Below are 23,224 nucleotides of genomic sequence, written 5' to 3' on the forward strand. Positions count from 1 at the left end.
TCCACAGACAGTTGCAGCCTCTCCCTGACGTTGCTTCATGGACTGTGGTACCGCAGAAGACCCACAGGCGGCGCGTCGACCTCCGGTCGCAGCAGGCAGGTAAGTCAGCAGTGCTGCTTGCCTCGCCGGGGTCCGTCCTACGGCGAGGCACCCGCCCTGCCAGCCACCAAACCACCCCCCATGGGCACGATGCAGCAGATCAGTCCACTAGTCCCGCTGTCGTAGTCCCTGGAAGCCTGGCTAGCGCTTTCCACACTGTCGTGCTGGCTAGAGAGGACGATCCATCTCGGCTATGCGATCCAGTTTGCCAGACGCCCGCCCGTGTTCAGGGGTTATCCCGCTCGGGTTGATGCACATGCGACCGCTTCAGTACTGGCGACAGAGTCGGGTTCCCTGGAGAGCGTGGCACACCAGCACCAGGTGTATTCCCATCACGCCTCACTGCCGTCGCACCCTAACCCCTTGGTCATCCATGACCTTTCTACAGACAGGAGTTCCACTTGGGCAGGTCTCGAGATGCGTCGTGGTTACGATGGACGCCTCCCTGCATGGATGGGGTGCTGTGTGCAACGGGCATGCAGTGTCGGGTTGTTGGACGGGCCCCCGCCTGCATTGGCACATCAACTGCCTAGAGTTGTTGGCTGCATGGCTTGCTCTGAAGAGCTTCCAGCCCCTCATTCAGGACAAGCATGTGCTGGTTCGTTCAGACAGCATGACTGCCGTGGCGTATTACAATCACCAAGGTGGCATTCGCTCACGGCAGATGTCACAACTCGCCCGACGCCTCCTCCTGTGGAGTCAGCAGGTGGTGAAGTCTCTGCGGGCCACATACATCCCGGACGACCTGAACCAGACAGCCAACGTGCTCTCTCGTCAGGTCATGCTTCGCGGAGAGTGGCGACTCCACCCCCGCGCAGTCCAGCTAATTTGGGAGCTGTTTGGGCAGGCACAGGTGGACCTGTTCCTTGGATACCACCCATTGCCCACTTTGGTACTCCCTGACCGAGGCCCCCCTCTGCACTAATGCCTTAGCACACAGGTGGCCGCAGGACAAGCGGAAGTACGCCTTCCCCCCAGTGAGCCTCATTGCACAGGTCCTGGGCAAGATCAGGGAAGAGGAGCATCAAGTGCTGTTAGTTGCACCCTACTGGCCCAACCAGACTTGTGGCTCTGACGACAACTCTGCCCTGGCCGATTCACCTGATGAAGGACCTTCTTTCTTAGGGGAAGGGAACGGTCTGGCACCCGGGACCAGACCTCTGGAACCTCCATGTCTAGCTCCTGGACGGGACGAGGAGATCCTGAGTGGCCTGCCACCTGCAGTTGCTGAGACTATCTCTCAGGCTAGGGCCCCAGCCACTAGGCGTCTATACGTCTTTAAGTCCAGGTGTGCTTCTCGGGGAGAAAACCCTCAGAGATGTGAGATCGGAGTCGTGCTGTCCTTCCTCCAAGAGAGACTTGAAGACAATCTCTCCCATTCCATGTGAAAGTATATTGCCGCTCATCACGATCCAGTCAGTGGTAAGTCACTCGGACAGCATGATCTGGTCATCAGGTTCCTTAGGGGCGCTAGGAGGCTGAATCCACCTCGACCGCGCTCCATACCCTCTTAGGACCTTAACGTGGTCCTTGAGGGCCTCCGAAGGGCCCCGTTCGATCCCCTCGGGGAAGCCGGTCTTCCTCACCTTACGATGAAGACGGCTCTCCTGGTGGCGCTCGCTTTGGTCAAGAGGGTAGGGGACCTACAAGCACTCTCTGTGTCCAATGAGTGCCTGGAGTTTGGACCGTTTTTTTCTCACGTGATCCTGAGACCCTGGCCCGGCTACATGCCCAAGGTTCCCACCACTCCCTTCCGGGACCAGGTGGTGAACCTGCAGGCGCTCCCTGTTGGGGAGGAAGACCCAACCTCTTCCGTGTTGTGTCCAGTACGTGCCTTGCTCCTCTACTTGGACCGCACACAGAGCTTCAGAAGCTCTGAGCAGCTCTTTGTCTGCTTTGGAGGTCAGCAGAAAGGGAGGGCTGTCTCCAGACAGAGGTTGGCGCACTGGATCATGGACGCCATCACTACGGCTTAACTCTAACGATCTCAAGATCTCCCGTGCCCACTTGCAGTGAGAGCTCACTCTACTCGAGGTGTAGCCTCCTCGTCGGCACTGGCTCAGGGCACCTCTCTGGCAGACATCTGCAGAGCTGCGGGTTGGGCTACGCCCAATACATTTGCACGATTCTACAACCTTCGTGTAGAGCCGGTGTCAGCCCGTATCCTGCATGGTACCAACAGATAGACTGGCGGCCGGCTGGGCGTACGCCTGCGAAAGTGCCTTCTCCCCCTCGGGTGAGTCAGTGCGCTATTCTAGCCTCCCTGCTTCCCCTCTTGGCGAAGCACAGGCATTCCATTCATCACTAAGCACATCTCCGGCAGGGAGCCGGGCGGAGCGGCTTCCTGCCAGGCCTGGTTTTGGTAGAGTTTCCCTAGTCAGGTGAACCCCATAATCTGTGCTGGTGCTCCATACGTAGTGACTCCCCCACTTGGGTGATCCCGTATGATGTTTCCTTACTCTACGGTTCGCCCATTGGTGAAACCTGTGACCTCCCTTCGGTGGAACCTCCACCTGCGGTTCTGCACCCCTTAGAGTGGGCCACACGCCTTTTTTCCCACGAGTTCTTCCCATTGGTGAGACCATGCTGGCATCTCCACAGTTCCCCCCCCCTGCGGTGAGGTGTGGTCTCCGTAGCGCGCCCCTTCTCCAACCGGGGGTAGCATTTCCCAGTGTCCCTTACGGTACTGGGCGGCTATCTCGCTATAGAGAACAGAAGGCCTCCGCCCGTACGGCCGATGGTAAGATCCCTCAGACTTCGTTTAGCTCCTGATATCTTAACTTTCCCACTGGAAGGTCACGATTCGCGTTAGTGCTCACTGGTGACACGCTCACGCCTGTCAGTGTTGCTCCGCTAGAGTCGATGACACGGCGGAAGCATTGTAGCGTTTCATATAGGGACCCCATTCTGTCTCGACACAACGTCGAGAGACCGACAGAAAGGGAACGTCTCGGTGTCCTTCATGCCACAACACTTCGCTGTTCGCTGCAGCGATCGGGGGACAACTCCCAGGTTCCTCAGCACAAAAGCTGAATGAATGGGGCACGCCATCTTCCTTTTATACCCGTATGTACCGGGCGAAGACTGGCATGCTCATGCCATTCGCCAACTTCATTGGCCTTTTAAAAGTCAAGTCAGAGATGATAGGTTCGTTTTATTGAACTTTTTATGAAATCTTTTAATGTCAAATTACAGACACTTCAAATTACAGAAAAATGCAGCAAATTTACATTAAAAACATGAAATACATGTAATTTTATGTGAAAAAAATATTTTATAATAAATTTTTTATAATTTATCTTTATAATAATTACACTGTAAAAAAAATTATTTTATTGAACTTTTATGTTAAAACTTTTAATAAACTTCAAATTATAGAAAATTCAAATTACAGAAAAATGATGCAAATTTACAAGAAAATCATAAAATATATGTAATTTTTTATGGTATTTTTCTGGCAACCCAGCTGCCAGAAATTTTCTGTTTTTAAGAGATTTTTCTATAGTGTAATCCATTATTTTTCCAAATCAAGTATTTGTATCTCATACAATTGTTTCCAAATTAAATGCATTTAATTAATCGAAATACTTGACCATCTGTTAAAAGCAATACTTGACTAAAGATTGATGGTTTCATAATATCTTTGAAACTTTTTGTTTGCCTTTTCTCTCAGATCCAATCTGCTTAAGGACCAGAAACCATACAGACGTCACATTAAAAAAGTATTAATTTTGCTAATTGCATTGACATTCCTATTGTCAGCTATTGTGTACATCTCTGATGTCTCTGGCATGCTGGCTATGACGCCTAACACTTTATATAAAAAGGTGGTAAATAAGATACAGTCATATTATGTAGTAATCGAGTTTCCCCGGGACAATCAAGTTCAACAAACGACTACTACACAAACAATTACTGTCGCTGTAACTAATAACATTACCTCAGAACATTATCATGTAGCTCATCCACACAACTATCAATTCATCCTAGATGAATCTGATAAATGTCTCAAGCAGAACCCATTTCTGGTTTTGATGGTGCCGGTGGCCCCCCAACAACTGGAGGCTAGGAAAGCCATCCGGAGCACGTGGGGGACGGAGACCAACGTCCAGGGAAAATCGGTAATGACTCTGTTCGTAGTGGGTTTGCCCGGTGGAGCTGAAAGTAATAAAACACAACAAATGTTAAATGAAGAAAGCCGACAACATGGAGACCTACTGCAAAGCAACTTTACAGACACGTACGTCAACCTGACCATCAAGACGATGGTGATCATGGACTGGTTGGCCACACGCTGCCCTCAAGCGTCTTATGGCATGAAGGTCGATTCTGACATGTTCTTAAACCTTGAGAATTTAATGACCCTTCTGTTGGACCCCAAAACACCTAAACAGAACTACATCACAGGCATGGTGATGTGGAACATACCTGTCATCAGAAACAAAGACTCAAAATGGTACATACCAGTGGATCTTTACCCAGAAACAAACTACCCTGTATACCTGCTGGGGATGGGATATGTTTTCTCCAATGATCTTCCCCCAAAAATAGTTGAGGCTTCCAAGGACATAAAGCCCTTCAACATCGAAGACGCATATGTGGGTGCTTGTTTAAAGCGGTTAGGAATTAAACCCTCAAGTCCCCCAGATCCTTCTCAATTCAGATCGTTTATGAGCAAGTACAAACGTGAGGAGTTTCTCAGGGTCATTACAACAATCCTGAGTTCTCCTAAGCAGTTAATTGAATTCTGGAAGGATGTTAAGAGGTCTGTATGAAAGGAGCTGAATTTTGAGTTCCCGTTTAAATGGCTAATTTTTTGCTGGTCTGTACTGTTCATTATTTGTGCAATACCTCTTGAGTTTTTTTTCAGAATATTTCTGTCTTTAAGTATTGTTTTGATTTAATTGAACAAAGACAAACCCAGTTTTTGAAACTCTTTAGATTTATAGATGAACATTCATGTTGTTACATCAACAATGTTGTTATGTCTGAATGTTGTTAACAGCGCGGGCACCCATTCACTTGCATTGGTTTTATCTCCATACAATAGAAGTGAATGGGTGCCAGGGCTGTTCAGTTACCAACATTCTTCAAAATATCTTCTTTTGTGTTCTGCAGAAGAAAGAAAGTCATACAGGTTTGGAATGATGACAGCATGCTCCATACGTAGTGACTCCCCCACTTGGGTGGTCCCGTATGATGTTTCCTCACTCTACAGTTCCCCCATTGGTGAAACCTGTGACCTCCCTTCGGTGGAACCTCCACCTGCGGTTGTGCACCCCTTAGAGTGGGCCACACGCCTTTTTTCCCACGAGTTCTTCCCATTGGTGAGACCATGCTGGCATCTCCACAGTTCCCCCCCCCTGCGGTGAGGTGTGGTCTCCGTAGCGCGCCCCTTCTCCAACCGGGGGTAGCGTTTCCCAGTGTCCCTTACGGTACTGGGCGGCTATCTCGCTATAGAGAACAGAAGGCCTCCGCCCGTACGGCCGATGGTAAGATCCCTCAGACTTTGTTTAGCTCCTGATATCTTAACTTTCCCACTGGAAGGTCACGATTCGCATTAGCGCTCACTGGTGACACGCTCACGCCTGTCAGTGTTGCTCCACTAGAATCGATGACACGGCGGAAGCGTTGTAGCGTTTCATATAGGGACCCCATTCTGTCTCGACACAACGTCAAGAGACCGACAGAAAGGGAACGTCTCGGTTACGACTGTAACCTTTGTTCCCTGATGGAGGGAACGAGACGTTGTGTCTTTCATGCCACAACACTTCGCTGTTCGCTTCTTCATACAATAGAAGTGAATGGGTGCCAGGGCTGTTCAGCTACCAACATTCTTCAAAATATCTTCTTTTGTGTTCTGCAGAAGAAAGAAAGTCATACAGGTTTGGAATGATGACAGCATTTTTGGATTAACTATCTCTTTAACCATTTTTACGTTGAAATTTTCCATGTGCAGTGTTTCCACTATATTCATTTTGCCGTGGCGGGCCACAAAGCCAAAGATCCTCCCCGCCATGACTACAGTGAGGCACTGTTTCCCATTCATTCATAATTTGTCCGGCCATTGTTGCTAAGTTTGCAACTCTTACACTAGATTTAGCGACTTTTCAGACCCATTTAGCGGCTTTTGTTCAGAAGAAGTGTATAACGACAAACCTAATGACTTTTTGGATAAACCGTTCATTCAGTGGGAAAATGTTGTCAGTATTGTCCCGCTTGCGCGAGGTCTCGCTTTTCCTGGTGCAGGAAACGCCTCTGTGAGTGAGCGGCAGATGGCAGGGAGAAGCTAAAGACGCTTAATGGAAATCCTACAACCTTTAGCAAAAAAAAAGCATAACGGCTAATGCTAATGCCGTGGCTTCCGCTCTTTAAGGTGTGTGTGGTGATTTTATCAGATGATGTGTCTTGGTTATAAAATAGAACTGACAACAGAAACAGAAAATATGTAAGTGATTTATTGGGCAATAAGCAACTTTTGTTGCCTTCACTTGCTCTCGGAAATTCGATAATTCCCACTTCAACCCTGAAATAATTCATGGAACGGTGCTCTTTTAATGTTAAAAGATACTTGTAATGTTTTAATCCCAGCAAACACAGAACGTTCCCCTAACGTTTGTTTTTGGTTCCCTTTTGGTTATTTTTGGAAACCAAAAAATAACGTTCTAAGAACGTTCTTTTCAGGTTTTATTTTTGCAACCAGAAAATAACGTTCCCAGAACATTGCAGGCTGTTTTTTTAAATAACCAGAAAGTAATGTTCTCTGATGGTTATTTATTGGTTATTTTTTAAAACCAGAAAATAACCAGAAAACAACGTTCCCTGATGGTTATTTTTTGGTTATTTTTTGCAACCAGAAAATAACCGGAAAATAACGTTACCTGATGGGTCTTTTTTGGTTATTATTTTGCAACCAGAAAACAACGTTCCCTGAGGGTTATTTTTAGGGTATTTTTTAATGGTAAAAACAGTCAAAACTGGTAAACGTCAGTGACATATGTGCAATACAGAATTTATAAGATCACACTAACACATGTTATACTGACCAAATGAAATTATTTTCAGCCATTAAAGGGCACATTTAATAATAAACTAGTTAAGCTAAATGAAAATACAATCATATATATCCATGTGTACTTCTTTAGTGTGGTTGTCTGTTACTGTATGTGTGTGCGCTCGAGCACGTGTATTCTCCGTTCTGTCGCGCACTCCCGTCATTTAAAAATTAACGGTCATTTCGTTTTACCGCGGTTTATTTATTTAATTTTTTTATTTAAAAACGTACAGATTTGAGAGTAAACTTATATTTTCGTGATTTTCGATTGATTTGACACAGACCATGATGGAAAGGTAGTCCACAGCTGCTACTAGGCAAACTAACAGGAGCACGACACGGGGATACACATACATACACACACAACTTAGTACACGCAATCCAAAGGCACAAGACAAAGAAACATGAGGGCATTTATAGGGGAAGACAAATGAGGGATAACGAGCAAGGGCAGGTGGGAAACATCAGACACGGCCGGGAAACAATACAGGAAATGAGAGGGGCGGGGCTAATGACGAGACACTGGAGAGAACGCATACTACTGTATGGACAGGGCTTGACGCCGGCTGGAAGGCCGGCCGGACAGGGCTTGACGCCGGCTGCTGTACCGGCTGGGGCGCGGGACTGGACACCGGACTGGACATCGGACTTGACATCGGACTGGACGCCGGACTGGACGCCGGGTGCACCGGACTGGACGCCGGCTGCACCGGACTGGACGACGGCTGCACCGGACTGGACGACGGCTGCACCGGACTGGACGATGGCTGGACCACCGGACTGGACGCCGGCTGGACCACCGGACTGCACGCCGGCTGAACCACCGGACTGGACGCCGGCTGAACCACCGGACTGGACGCCGGCTGAACCACCGGACTGGACGCCGGCTGCACCGGACTGGAAGGAGCCCGCGCTGCCCGCTGCTGCCTCTTGTTCTTCAGCCGAGCCACCCGCCTGGAGGTCGGCTGAAGGAAGGATGTAGAAGGCATGGCTGGTTCCGGCTGGGACTCCTCGGAGGTGGACCCCCAGGATGCTCGCCTCCCCCGCTTGCCCACGAGGCTGGTGGATGGTGGAGGAGCTGCCGGACTCGGGACGGGAGATGCTGGGCCTCCGATAGTGAGGGTACCTATCACGCGGTCCTCCGGGACGGACACCAGAGCGGGACGAGAGGAGACCTGATGGCAGCTGGGAGAGGAGCCTTTGACTAGCTCCTCTCGGAGCTGCATCCGTTCCACTAACTGTGGGAACGGCTGGTATACCATCTCCTCCCGCTCCGGAAAGGGTGGAGGATCGTCCATCCCGGCCACCAGATAGGCACGGACCAGCACCTCAGGGACTGAAGCTCCCCTGGCCTCGACGTCCCGAGCGTAGTCCCGCAATTGACGATGGCGCTGCGCTGGAAACGGGCCACCTCCGGTGCGTGACTGGGAGGCTATTGCCTCCCACCAAACTGGATTGGAGGTGCAGGGCCAGCGGTCGGTGGGGTTGAAGTCCATACTGTTGCCTGCTGGGTTCAGTGTTGGCCTTTGGATTCCGTCACGGGTGTGGCAGGAAGAACCCAAATGCAGGCAGGCGGTGAAGGGGTTAACACAAGATTTTAATAAACAACAGAACAGAAAACAAAAACCCACAATGGGGAAAACAGGACACGATCACTATAACAATAACTCAACAAAAACAAACACTTCCCTTGAAGGGGTAAAATAAACAATAAACACTAACCACTAACCACTAACCACGACACAACGTCCAAAACAAGGAAAGGTAGTCCACAGCTGCTACTAGGCAAACTAACAGGAGCACGACACGGAGATACACATACATACATACACAACTTAGTACACGCAATCCAAAGGCACAAGACAAAGAAACATGAGGGCATTTATAGGGGAAGACAAATGAGGGATAACGAGCAAGGGCAGGTGGGAAACATTAGACACGGCCGGGAAACAATACAGGAAACGAGAGGGGCGGGGCTAATGACGAGACACTGGAGAGAACGCATACTACTGTCAAAAGGACAATAATATGTTTCTCTCCACACATAACCAAAGACTTTGTCATGGCTCTGCCTCAGGACCAGGAAATCCAAGACTAGGTGAGGCAGAACCATGACATCTATACTGTAGCTTGAATGCACTGTAAGTCACTTTGGATAAAAGCGTCTGCCAAATGCATAAATGGAAACGTAAATAAACCCATAACACACTTCTTTCCTTTACAAGGTGCATTTCTATCCCTCCCTAAATGCACACATACACCTGCCAAGTATGTTTATTCACATGAATGAAGTTACCAAATTTTTGAATCTATGTTTATTTCTCAGTAAGCTGGGCTAGTAAACAAAACATTTGATCGTATTTCTTTTAATATACTTTTTAATGTATTATTTTTATATTCTTTTTTAATTGTATGAATTTTTATACTTCATTTATTTTTATTTATTATTTTTTTGTTTTTTATTTAATAAATACATTGTTTCTAAAGTCAATAAGTAATCGTGTTAAATAATTGTGATTTTTGTCACGCATCACGCAGCTCTTTCAACCATAATCCAGCTCATCAAGCCATACCTTTAACCACAGCAGCAGGGTTGAAACGAACCTCTACAGTTATATAACGATCTAAGTAATAAAACAAGTCCTGCAGCATTTTAGCCAAACTAATTTTCAACAAACACCTGAACACAGGAGGAGGGGCAAATTGCAGTATTAGAGCAACTGTAACTTTCAGATGTTGACCTTATTAGCTGCTGGTTGAATGTGGACAAACACTTGGACACAGAGGTAAAAATCTCCAAAAAAAGTGTCTGGATGAAGTGAGTTAAACTTTTTTTTTCATAATATGAATTCTCTAAATCTATCAATTCATCTATAATTGAGTTTATAAATAATTAGGCTATTAGTTAAATAGTGTAATGAGAAGGAAATTGTGTAACTTGTAACTGTGTGGCTAGAAAAAATATTGCCTTGAAAAAAACAAATCTTTTAATCAACATTTTACCTAGTTCTACAGCAAAAATATCATCCTATAGATAGATATGTAAAATTGACATAAAGATTTAACCCTTAAATGCATGAGTGTTTCCCCAATCTTTATTACATATCCGGGTGTTTGTGACCCAGGATTTTTATCTAACACGGTTGGATCTCTAAACTGCCCAAATTGTACAAAATAGTGCTGGGCGGTTTGACCAAAACTCTGTATCATGGTTTTTAATGTTTCTTACGGTTTCAAGGTTTTTACCTGACTGTTTAATGTGCATAATCAAATGTCTAAAATATGAATACAACAAGTAATGAGTTGTACTCATAAGGGATGTGCTGTGAGGAAATTTCCACACAAATTCTTTATCATTAACATTATTCCTTATTAACAAAACGAATAACATAATAAATGTTCCTGCTAACACAAATAAACAGACCCTTTCTTTTAAAACGAATGCTTAGTTTGTGGTTATTATTGTTGTTTTTAATACATAATACATAACAAATTAATATTACAAATTAATTGTTATATAAAACAAAGCAGACCCGCCTGACTTTATAATCTCGCAACTTGCACTGTATAAGGAATTGCATGATTTATTGATTAATCACTCCTACCGGTCTGCCGGGTTTTTTTTTAAATTCCAACAGTGTGTGTAATTAAAACTGGTCTACAGTTAGAAGAAGTACACCGGTGCCCACCACTAGTACAATACTGTCCTTGTACTTTAGTAACAATTCCACAAATGAAAATGAAAGCATCTTTTGTTGTACCTTCACTAGGTCTAATTTTAGAAAATGACCACGTTTACATGGACAAAAATAATCCGATATTAACACGATTAAAACAATACTCTGATTAAGAATGGATCATGTAAACAGAGCTTTTTGATTAGCTTAATCCGTCTAAACTCATAATCATAGTAAACACAAATTGAATTAAGACGGGTGGAGTACTCCTATTTTAGTCGCATTATCGAAGTGCGGTGTAGACATGTACACAGCTTAATCGCACTATTACCGGCGCGTAGGAACTTTCGTGGCACTTTGTGACAGGTTACACACACGCACGGCAGTGGACAGCAGTTTAATTTTACGGCAAACAACATGGCTTCAAGCTAGAAAGCACATTTTTGGTCCGAACGGGAAACAAGAAAGATGCCAACAATTCTAGAAAATAAATGAAACACCAAAAACTGTACGTGGTACCATGGCGAAAACGAACTGTTTGTTGATACATGAAATTATGGAGGTAACGTTGAACGGCGTCGCTTAGGGACGTAATGACGTATGCCATTAATCGAACTGTGTAGTGTAACATGTACAAATGAAAGGTATATTCTTAAAGCAACTCACGTAAACACCTTAATCGTAATATTAGCTTACTCAGAATAAGGCAAATAATTTGATTACTGACGTCCATGTAAACGTGGTCAATGAATCAGAGGGAGGGTAGTGAATGATGCCCTGGGTCACCCAAGGTATGCATTTAAGGGTTAAGAGTTTAGATAGCTCATTTTAATTAAGTTAAAGGAACTGTATGTAACATTGACACATAGCGGTTGAGCTTGGTATCGCAGTCCAAATTCAAAATATTGGCGAGGGTTTTTCCCCGCCCCTCCTCAGACTCCACTTACAGGAGTGTAATGGAAAGCATAAACTCGTACACTGTAAGTTTATCTGATAATTGATACGTTTGCAGTGGTTTTGTTGTTTGCAAATATAACTCAATCAGCAGCTCGTTTCAGAGGTCGCGTCCTCCGGAGGTCACATTTACGGGGGGCCATATTGCTGTCGCGTTTAAATAACCGTAATAAAATTGTATATTACTCCTCTTAAGTTGTAAAATAATACAGTAATCCTTTCTAAGTTTGCAACGTAATAGTACTGTAAAGGGTGGAATCTGCTCTGACCCAGATCGTTTGTCGCCAACTGGCCACCGAGCTGTGGAAATACACAAGTGGGTAAATCGTCAGTGGGCGGGGTCACATGTACCAAAACAAAAACAAACATTCCGGCACGCACATTTCAGAGTGGAATAACTGGCTATAGCGTTGTTTTTTGGACAAACCAATATATGAACTTAGCATGTTTCCTAAATGTCCACGAACATACTAAGGTATTGTTTTGATTAAATACAGTAAAATTATTACATACAGCTCCTTTAAACTAATTAATATTACTTATTATTTATTTACATTTTGCATAAACATCTAAATTTGTTAGATTTGTTCTTAAAACAACAACAACAAAAAAACTCCTAAATTATTTTTTTAAATAAAACATTTAATATAAAAGGTCTTAATATAAAATACTAAAACTGTAATAGCAATACTTGACTCAACATTGATGAGTTTACATTTTTTATCAAACATTTTGTTTACCCTCTCTCTTAGGTGTGACATGGTTCAGAACAGGACATCATACAGAAGTGACATTAAAAAAGGATTCATATTGCTAATTGCATTGACATTTTTATTGTTAACTGTTGTGTACATCTTTTTTGTCCCTCACATGCTGGCTATGACCCCGAACGCTCTGTATAAAAATTTGGCCAAAAAGATACACTCGTATTATGTAGTAATCGAGTTCCCTTTTTTCCGCGACAAGCAAGTTCAACAAACAGCTACTACACAACACACAACAACGACACAAACTACCACAGTTGCTGTGACTAATAACATTACCTCAGAACATTATCATGTAGCTCATCCACACAACTATCAATTCATCCTAGATGAATCTGATAAATGTCTCAAGCAGAACCCATTTCTGGTTTTGATGGTGCCGGTGGCCCCCCAACAACTGGAGGCTAGGAAAGCCATCCGGAGCACGTGGGGGACGGAGACCAACGTCCAGGGAAAATCGGTAATGACTCTGTTCGTAGTGGGTTTGCCCGGTGGAGCTGAAAGTAATAAAACACAACAAATGTTAAATGAAGAAAGCCGACAACATGGAGACCTACTGCAAAGCAACTTTACAGACACGTACGTCAACCTGACCATCAAGACGATGGTGATCATGGACTGGTTGGCCACACGCTGCCCTCAAGCGTCTTATGGCATGAAGGTCGATTCTGACATGTTCTTAAACCTTGAGAATTTAATGACCCTTCTGTTGGACCCCAAAACACCCAAACAGAACTACATCACAGGCATGGTGATGTGGAACCGACCTGTTGTCAGAAGCAAAAATTCAAAATGGTACGTGCCAGAGGAGATGTACCCAGAGCCAACCTACCCCACATACTTGCTGGGGATGGGATATGTTTTCTCCAATGATCTTCCCCCAAAAATAGTTGAGGCTTCCAAGGACATAAAGCCCTTCAACATCGAAGACGCATATGTGGGTGCTTGTTTAAAGCGGTTAGGAATTCAACCCTCAAGTCCCCCAGATCCTTCTCAATTCAAAGCCTATATGGGCAAATACCAACGTGAGGAGTGTCTGAGGGTCATTACAACAATCCTGGGTTCTCCTAAGCAGTTAATTGACATCTGGAAGGATGTTAAGAGGTCTGTATGAAAGGAATCAAGTTTCTGTTTGAAGAGGTAATTTTATGCTTGTCTGTACTGTACATTACTTAAATTTGTAGTTTTTGTAGTTTTTGTAATTTTTTACAGAATATTTCTATTGTTGAGTTACTTTAGAAAAAACCCAATTTTTGAGACTCTTTAGATTTTTAGATGAACAACATTCATGTTGTTACGTCAACAATGTGTTACGCCTGAATGGGTCAGGAAATAAAAATTAGGCAAAAAAGATTTATGAGACAATAGTGCACAGTATTTATAATTTTTTTTTCCGATTTTTCGTCTTTATCAGCATTCAACAATTCTTACTGAATTTTTTTACATTTTGATATTCAACATTTGTTATGTCCTCCTTTTGCTTTTTGATCAATTACAAAAGAAAAAATAGCTAAATGTTCAATATTCAAGCATTCTGCACCATTATGTTTAACACGTTATCACCAGAACCAGAACATAAACGTTTTTATTTTAAACTTAATTTATTTTAACACATTACAACACATAAAAATGTTACATTTTTAACAGTGTGTTGTAGTGTTTTGGAGCACTTTTGGGTCTGTGTTATTTGCATATATGGTTTATCTACATAATAGCTGTTTATTATTGTGTTGTGTAACTTAGTAGTGAAAATGGATATTCTGGTTTAATTCTAAACTTTAAACTTTTGTAAACATCATAATCAGAAAGCGCACCATCAACCTTCATCTGCAATATTTAATATATATAGATTGATACACTGATTATTGATGTTTGTGTGTATCTATATTGTGTAGTTCAATTGTCAAGTGTAATGTGTTTGTTCTTTCAGAATATCTGATTGTTACAACATTGCTTGATCTCAAGCTGTAGTATTAGTAAGTGTATAACTGTTAGATTTATGAATTGAAATAATTGAATTGTCACTATTGTCCACCTTGAGGTTTCAGACTTATAATTTGATTTGCGATCATGTTAATGTATGTTTGCTGTTTTGCTTGTGCTCCATTATAACATTTCCCTAAAAAGCTAATGTGCAAACTTGTCTTTTTTATTGTGATTTGTTTTCTTTTTAACCCCCCTCGTTCTTTAATGTCAATGAGAGAGTAAAGTTTTATTTGAATACTGGCATGGTCCGATTAATAGAACGGAAAGCGTATTTAAAGTCGGTCATGGCTCTGGGAAGAGGGACAAATGGACGGCGATGTTTTGCATATCGTCGCTGTCGGGCGGAAACCTCCTATGTCCAAATTTGGTCAATTTCATATTTTTTCACAAATCGATGCTATTGGTCAGTCCCCATGTGGGTCTGTTATTTTTTTTACAAATTATTAACCAATCTAAAGTATTGAAAATAGCTTGAGAGCAAATCTCTTAACTCCATTGGACACTTCAACTGTCTGAGAAGTCTCGTAACTCCACCTCTTCTTCACTCTGCTGGAGCTTCTCGGCATTACGTCTCCTAATTGAAAATAACGAGTGAAAATAGTTAGGTTAGATACATTTGAGTAGGCCTGTTTTGTTAAAAATCGATAGCTGTAATGCTTCGGTGCAGAAGGAAGCCCGTGAGCCACGAAAGTAAGTTTGCGAACAGATTCGGCTAATTTCCGCCTGTTAGACATCCTAGTCAGCTCATCGTTTTTTGTATTACATCACTTATAGTTCTTAATCCTTTAAAATAGATTTTAGGAAGATGCATGTCATCACAGTCGTTAGCTTTGGTTAACGATTGATGCCTTTTCTCTTGTCAAGAGGCTCAACGCGACCGCCGACTTTATTTGCATGCAGATTAATTTCCGCCTATATTTGACAGCCTGTTTAACGTTTTATTTTGGTATTGCATCACTCATAGCTCTAACGTTTAAAATAGAGTTTAGGAAGATGTATGTAACCACAATCATTAGCTTTCATTAGCTCTTAAAGCCTCGTCTCTTGTCAAAAGGCTCAACGCGACCACAGACTTTGATGAACACTGCTGGCAGCAGCGACGTCTGTGTCCGTACCATTCTTATCAATGACAGTGTAATCTCGTATCTCCCTGCTCCCAAATCATAAACCTCGTATCTCCGATTAAACATGGTTTTGGGGAAATGTTGTGTTAATGTTGGTACACAACAGTATATGATAGCAATATAAGGTATAATACCAACTTTAACGATACAATGTTTAATAACTCAAAAAATATGCAGTTTTTTTAATTTCCTGAAAAATAATAAAGTGAAAGTGAAGTGAAAGTGAAAAGTTTCATGGTTTTGGAGATGCGAGGATTCCGCCCGACAGCGACGATATACTGTACAAGTAAACATGGCTGGTGCTGTTTCAGTAAATGTGAATAAAAGTCAAAAGTTAATGTTTGTCTTTTAACGTGTCTACAATATATACTGTTAAACCGGTTACATTTGCAGCGTTTTTTTGGTACTGCTACCTGAGACTTTGTCCAATATAAACATGAAAACTCAAACATTCTGTTGTCTGATGTAATCTAACCAGTTCTCATTCAAGATGCAGCTTTCACTGCCTTTAACCCTAACCAACCTCCACGCGTTATCAGTCACGTGACAAGGCCCTACAATAAAACATTTTCCAGTCAGTGATAACATGGTTGGTTCAATCTTGAAGAGGACTTCCTACTGCAATCTTTTTAAAACTCAAACTGGGATTGAGCAGACCACCATCTAAACATCTAAATCCAGTCCTTTTTTGAAGTTCTTCCATGTTTTCACAAGGACTAAACATTCACCTGAGTTTTGCATGCCATGCAAACAATGCTGCTAAGGTGACTATGAAGTTGCCAGGCACTCATAATGATCTAAAAGTGTTAAACGGTAAGAAGTGAATAGGTGTAACAACCTGAGAAATATCAGTATGTTTAAATACTTCTAAAGTAATAGGCAGTTATAGAAGTAATTCACATTGACCATAGTCTGTCATATTCTTCCATTGTTTGTAACTTACCATCAAACAAGAAAATATGGCCAAATGAGTCAGTGATGGACCGGAAATACGACCGTTTTAGTAGCAAAGTAAAAACGCTGGATAAGTCTACACAAGTGACACCAGATGGTTTTAAAAAGAGCCAATGGGTCAAGAGCAAGTAAGATAGACTCCCTCACTCCCAGGAGGAGGAGCTAACAGGTGGCAGATGAGACTTCTGGTGAATTCTGGATGGCTATGTGTCTCTCTTACTTCCAGAGAAAGATAAGGTATGTAAACATTGTTTAGTATCACAACCGATGGCTTTGAGGAACCTTCTGTAACTCGAGTTCTGTACTAATCTGTGATTTTAGTAAGGATGAAAATTTACATTAGGAAAATGTAATACGATTTTGTTCTAGAGTTTTCAAGCCTCTCGGCACAATGGCCAGACATCAAAGCATTTGTTTATTTACATTAATGGCGCACCGCATTTTGTAAGTAATAATCTACTTAGCTTGAGGAAGTTTTATGAAGTTAATATTTAAGGGAATAGTTCACTAAAAAAATGAAAATTCTATGATCATTCACCCTCATGTCGTTTAAAACCTGTATATGGCTATTGGAACACAAAAGAAGATATTTTGATAGTGGTTTTGTGTCCAACCAATGGAAGTCAATGGGGTCTGGTTACGAGCATTATTTAAGATATCTTCTTTTTTGTTCTGAACAAGAAAGAAAGTCAGGTTTGGAATGACATAATGGTGATTATATGATTAAATAATTTTTATTTTTGGGCGAACCATCTCTTGATCCATTAAGGAAGCCCAAAATAAGTTTCTCAAAGAACTAAATCGGTGTCTAGAAGTTCTCCGGATAATCCATTATGGCATCCAAAGAACCCTAAATGGGATCTTAAGAATCTTTGATTATTACGGTCAGAACGGGAACGTAGTTAAGAAGTCATACATTTGATGACTAATAATTAAGTACGCAAAAGTTCATAATCGTTTAAAAGATGTAACTGATGTTCCTTAGCCTCTGTTTTGCAGACAGATGATCTACAAGACTTGGCTACTGGTCAGTCTCCTGATTTTGGGAAATGTTTTACTCCTGTGTTTCACCATTGTTACCCTTGAAAAAAGAAAGCTGTGGAGGTTGCCGAAAAAACTGGGGTACTACCATGTTGCTTACCCCCAAAAATACACATTCATCATCGACCAGCCTGAGAAGTGTGCAGAGCATAAGCCCTTCATGGTGGTCATCGTGCCTGTGGCCCCCGGGAACTTTGAAGCGCGCGACGCCATCAGAAAGACGTGGGGAAGTGAGGAGTTGGTCAGGGACAAGGCGGTCCTGGTTCTGTTTCTTCTGGGCTCACGGAGTGGAACCGATGAGACATTGCAGAACCAACTTCAAAAAGAAAACCAGCGGTACCAAGACCTGCTGCAGAGTAACTTCAGGGACTCCTATAGGAATTTAACTATTAAAACCATGGTAATGATGGAATGGCTGAGCACAAAGTGTCCGCAGGCGTCTTACGCCGTAAAGGTGGACGCAGATGTCCTCCTCAACATCAAAAACCTCATTAACATGCTTGTGAATCTGAAAACACTGCAAAGGAACTACATCACTGGCCTCATATTGTCCAGCAACAGCGTCCTGAGAGATCCATCCAGCAAGTTTTATCTCCCTCACGATGTCTATCCCAGATCCCGATATCCTCCATATCCTGTGGGCATGTGTTACATCTTTTCAATGGACCTGCCAGAGAAGATTGTACGGGTTTCGCTGCACATCAGACCCATATTTATAGAGGACGCGTATCTCGGCATGTGTCTGAAGCGTTTGGGTATCATCCCTAAAAAACCACCAAATATGCATCAGTTTGTCGTCAGACCACCTCCACAGTACAATCGCTGTTTATATTCCAGACTAATAGCAATACTTACATACAACTCGACTCAGCTGACTTCCTATTGGACAGACATCCACTCCTCCAGCACACCCTGCTGACGTTCTGGATGCAAAATGTCGAAATTTGCATGTTTTTGAAAGAAAGAAAAGTATTTTTAGTTCCAGGCTCAGATAACAAAACCATATATGGCCCTTTCACCTGGTATTATCCATTATTTGATCAAAAGTGGTCAGGTGAGACACTTATATGTTCATGTATAAGCATCTAAAAATGCATCTTGTGTGACTGCCTGTGCATACATTTTAAAGGCAGGGTTTTCAAGTTCATCAATTACTTAATCAGCGTATTACTGCATGTCTATAAACCGGTCCAGGGTGTATTTCATTGGAAATGCCGTCAGATGCATTCCTCACTTCTTGAGAATATGAATTACATGACTTGGATAGTTTAAACTTAAGTGTTGATTTATGATCGAATCTCATGCATGTCAATACCAGGTTTGTGTGTGCTTGTGAGGATTCTTAGGTCAATTTGCATCCTGAACTAAGATGCCCTTTTCCTGAAGAAACAATAACACAACTTTGAAATGTAAAACACTTCTATATAGAATTTACATTTCTATATAGTACTATATGACTGCTGGGACCACATTTGTAACATCCGAAGGTCAACGTTACATGCAAAATTATACAAGGTTACAAGGTCGTCAATGGAGAAATATAGATGATGGTGTAGTAACATTATTCGCCAGCAGAGGCTGACAGAAGCTGTAGGCCAAATTCTGATCTGAGATTTAAGTAGATTTAAACTGTTGTAAACTACCCATAAACTAAAAGCCTAAACGCATATTATGTGCAAAAAATAAAGGTTTAACCCTTGCAATGGATTTTATGAAATTACGACAAATATATAGGCTAACGTCAAAGTATTTATTATCCAGAGGCTATCTATATTAAACGTTAACTCCCAAAACCACTTTTATGCCATACTGATATCAAGAGTTTGTCATCACAAACAACAAACGAATAAAAAATACCAGAAATAGTATCTGATAGTATGATTTTACAGTACATAAACCGTAACATTTCGGCGGAAACTATGGTTGCCATGGTCAATTTTAGTCTAGGGACAAATGCGATACTCCAGCTGCACAAGTTTGAGTTAAAACAGTCGCGGGTGTGGCTCGACCTCTTTCTCCTCATCTGATCGCGTCTGAAGTTGATGTAAGTGTTTACATTTGTTACCTGCGTCTTGTGAGTTTGTTGCAGATTTGTACTGCCTTCCTTCTGGGTCCATTGCAGGTGTTAATTTACCTGAAATTGATAAACGGTCTGTTTTGTTCTCACCAAACTCCCCGGGTTGTCACGGTGGCGGTGACGACGCTTAAAGTGGATGAATTGCGAGAATATTGAGAGGAAAATATCGACGGGAATATTTGCACGTCAGAATTTTTTTAATTAATATATTTATTTTATTTATCTATTTATTAGAAATTAGGCACTGCAAGAATGCTAAACTGTGCTATTTTAGGACGGGATTTTAAAAAATGCTTTTGCATTAGAAGTTCATTTGGACAAAATGTAATTTCCTGACATTGTGTTTTAATATATATATATATAGGGTGGGCTATATGTGTTTTTACCATCTGAATTCAGAAACGAGACCCAAACGTCTTCTTTCATGTTCTTCTGTTGTTGTGTTGTCATGGTAACACTGACTGAAGCAGACTGTATTTTCAGAGATGCAGGTTCATTTACTCCCACGTGGTGTACTGTTATTCTCCAAAGAGACCTCTTACTAATAATTAAAGACCTTTATACCTGCAACTTTATTTGTGCAATAGAGGGATTGTTTGTACTGTGTGCATGAATGAAAGCCCAGCATTTTCAATGAAAAATGCATTGTCTACAAAAAAGAAAGAAAACAGCACATTCATATTTATTTGGCATATATTTTTATCCAAAGCAACTAACTAATAACATTTTATCAGTTTTGCGCTGCTAATGCAATGCTCTACCGACTGAGTTAAAACACCCGTTGAAAAGAAAACACCTGGTGAGATTTACATTAAAGAGATTACAATAAAGATTACATTCTTATTTATATTTAATGATAAAAAAAGTCAGATTCCCACTTTGTTTGCAAACTCTACAGATTACATTGCCTTGTTTCCAGCCTGTCGATAGTCAATACTAATACAAATGGTCGTAAATACGAAATAGCAATGCTCAAATCAGAATCTTTCAGTGAATATGATTTCAGAATCTGGTGATTTAGTGATATGATTTTAGAAATTTTGTATCTCTAAGAATATGCTAAGCAGGGAAACCAATGGATTTTGATGAATTGGGTGGTTTCCTATGGGCCGAGTTTTCCTAGATCTTATAAAACCTGTTGAATATATTAAATATATTAAAAATGTCTATAAAAGATTTAAACAAACATTGTAACATTTTTCAGTCAGTTCAGTCACTGTAAGTCATTTGGCAGGTGTAACTGAAGCCTCTTAAAAAAAAACGGTTCACCTAAAAATGAAAATTCATCATTGACTCACAATTGTTCCAAACCTATTTCCTGTCTTCTGTAAAAACAAGTCATACAGACCATTATTATTGGACTTTTTTCAAACGTCCCATGCTTAGGACGAGATCTTTATTGTTTAAAACTATTGTTCAAAACATGGACATGCTATTTCTTTCTTTTTCAGCTGCGCAAGTCATACGGATGTCCTATAAGAGGTTTGTGGTCAGTCCCATAGTCTTGGGAACTGGTTTTCTGTTGTATTTAACACATATCCCACAAAGCGGTTGAACCTGGAGAAACCAATGAACCAAAATAAGGACGTTGTTCAAAAGAAAACAAGTGTAGACCTTAGGGAAGAACCAAGCAAAACCCCTGCTGAGGAGAAACTAGAATGTGTTCAGAAGGAACCAGGAAAGTACCATGTTGCTTACCACCGAAATTACAAATTCATCATTGACCAGCCAAATATATGTTAACAGAAAAACACTTTCATGGTGGTTATTGTCCCAGTTCCCCCGGATAACACGGAGGTTCGCAATGCCATCAGAAAAACATTTGAAATTGAAAGAAATTTGAAAGTGACCTATTAGTCAGATATGGTGACCCATACCCGAAATGTGACCTCTGCATTTAACCCATCCAGAGAGTAGTGAACTCATGCACAGCAAGTGGTGAACACACGTACACCCGGAGCAGTCAATGGGGTCAAGAAACGTTTTTTGGAAACAAGGTGGTCCTGGTTCTGTTTCTTCTGGGCTCACGGAGGGGAACAGATGAAGAGACATTGCAGGATCAACTCCAGAAAGAAAACCAGCAGTACCGAGACCTACTGCAGAGTAATTTCTAGGATTCCTATAGGAATTTAACCATTAAAACCATGGTAATGATGGAATGGCTGATTACAAAGTGTCCGCAGGCGTCTTACGCCGTAAAGGTGGACGCAGATGTCCTCCTCAACATAAAAAACCTCATCGGCATGCTTGTGAATCTGAATACAGTACAACAGAACTACATGACAGGTCTAGTGTGGTATCAAAGCCCTACTATAAGAGACCCATCCAACAAGTTTTATCTCCCACATGACGTATATGCAAAAGACACATATCCTCCGTATCCTCTAGGCATGTGTTACATATTTTCTATGGATCTGCCGGAGAAATTTCTACAAGAATCAAAGGAATTTGAACCTATTTATATAGAAGACGCATATCTTGGTATGTGCCTGCAGCGTTTGGGCATCGTCCCAACCAAACCCCCTAATATTGACCAGTTTGTGGTCAGACCACCGCAGCAGTACAATCGCTGTTACTTTTCTGGACTTATAGCGGTGATGACAGAGAGCACAGATCAGCTGGTGACATATTGGACAGATATGAACACCTCTAGCACACCCTGCTGAGGTGATGTTGTGCAATTCATTTAGTAATGAAAAAAGTGTCACAGGTAAAACAAATTGTGCACTAAAATACACTTTATTTAATTACACTTCTATAGGTGTACTTAAAATCACACCTTAGGTTTGTACTTAATAAAATATATTCTTTAGTGCTTCAATTTATGGTGTCTTAAAATAGCGCAGTTCAACACACTTAGATCTTCTCAGGTTTATCTGATAAAAAGTACTAAAGACTATTTTTTAATGTAAATTACAAAATTAGTGTGTGAAAATAGAGCACTTTAAATACTTTAAATAAAGTATAGTGCATTTTTTTTACCTGAAAGGTTTATATTTAAATGTTTGTGGTTACATGCAGTTGTTTTGTTTTTCATTTTATTATAGCCTACTTTATTTTGTATCATACTCACTGTGCTTTAGGAACAATGGAAAAGTATGAGACTCGATAGATTCGTCAGGATCCATTTGTTATTCATGTCACTGCCTTAAAGCCCCAGTGAAATCAAAATGAAAGTCTTTTTCCTTTTATTAAAAATGAGTTAGCCTTAAGGACATCAATAAACTGATATGCACCTACGCGCTGACAAAATTCCCATTTAGAAGATATAACTGTTCAAAACTGACAGTCTGGCACGTGCGCTCAAACAAATCAAGAAATTCCATGACATCACGCTACACTTCAGCCTCTGGTCAAAGTTCTATTCCAATCAAATCGCTTTACAATCGGAAGAGTCCCGCCCCCTTCACTATGAGAGCTGCTGAAGCGGCGCCTCAAATCAGCCCGTTGTTCGCACATTTATTATGTCCTACAAGGTGAATGACGCATAGTGA

The 23,224-nt window shown here is 41.8% G+C and overlaps 3 protein-coding genes and 1 pseudogene across 3 annotated transcripts; all 4 read left to right on the top strand.

Annotated features, from left to right (window-relative positions):
• Positions 1-2,268: 2,268 nt before the first annotated feature.
• Positions 2,269-4,874, top strand: LOC130549243 (beta-1,3-galactosyltransferase 1-like). The gene is made up of 2 exons (XM_057326464.1): positions 2,269-2,480; positions 3,773-4,874. The coding sequence occupies exons 1-2, from the start codon at positions 2,269-2,271 to the stop codon at positions 4,872-4,874; spliced, it is 1,314 nt and encodes a 437-aa protein (XP_057182447.1).
• A 5,036-nt stretch (positions 4,875-9,910) lies between these two features.
• b3galt10.1 (beta-1,3-galactosyltransferase 10, tandem duplicate 1) lies at positions 9,911-14,721 on the top strand. Its single transcript, XM_057326029.1, has 2 exons — positions 9,911-9,971; positions 12,537-14,721. The coding sequence occupies exons 1-2, from the start codon at positions 9,967-9,969 to the stop codon at positions 13,660-13,662; spliced, it is 1,131 nt and encodes a 376-aa protein (XP_057182012.1). The 5' UTR covers positions 9,911-9,966; the 3' UTR covers positions 13,663-14,721.
• A 2,084-nt stretch (positions 14,722-16,805) lies between these two features.
• LOC130549036 (beta-1,3-galactosyltransferase 2-like) lies at positions 16,806-18,863 on the top strand. Its single transcript, XM_057326169.1, has 2 exons — positions 16,806-16,849; positions 17,612-18,863. The coding sequence occupies exons 1-2, from the start codon at positions 16,812-16,814 to the stop codon at positions 18,570-18,572; spliced, it is 999 nt and encodes a 332-aa protein (XP_057182152.1). The 5' UTR covers positions 16,806-16,811; the 3' UTR covers positions 18,573-18,863.
• A 2,436-nt stretch (positions 18,864-21,299) lies between these two features.
• On the top strand, positions 21,300-22,396 carry LOC130549244 (beta-1,3-galactosyltransferase 2-like; annotated as a pseudogene).
• The last annotated feature ends 828 nt before the right edge of the window (positions 22,397-23,224 follow it).

Source organism: Triplophysa rosa, linkage group LG25, assembly GCF_024868665.1.
Source record: "Triplophysa rosa linkage group LG25, Trosa_1v2, whole genome shotgun sequence".
In the NCBI taxonomy this organism is placed as follows: Eukaryota; Metazoa; Chordata; class Actinopteri; order Cypriniformes; family Nemacheilidae; genus Triplophysa; species Triplophysa rosa.

Bases quoted from the DNA above. Each gene is read 5' to 3' on its own strand.
- LOC130549243 (XM_057326464.1), top strand. From the start codon at position 2,269: ATGGTACCAACAGATAGACTGGCGGCCGGCTGGGCGTACGCCTGCGAA. The intron at 2,481-3,772 runs GTGAACCCCATA...CTTTTCTCTCAG, and splicing joins GGTAGAGTTTCCCTAGTCAG to ATCCAATCTGCTTAAGGACC.
- LOC130549036 (XM_057326169.1), top strand. From the start codon at position 16,812: ATGGCTATGTGTCTCTCTTACTTCCAGAGAAAGATAAG. The intron at 16,850-17,611 runs GTATGTAAACAT...TCTGTTTTGCAG, and splicing joins TACTTCCAGAGAAAGATAAG to ACAGATGATCTACAAGACTT.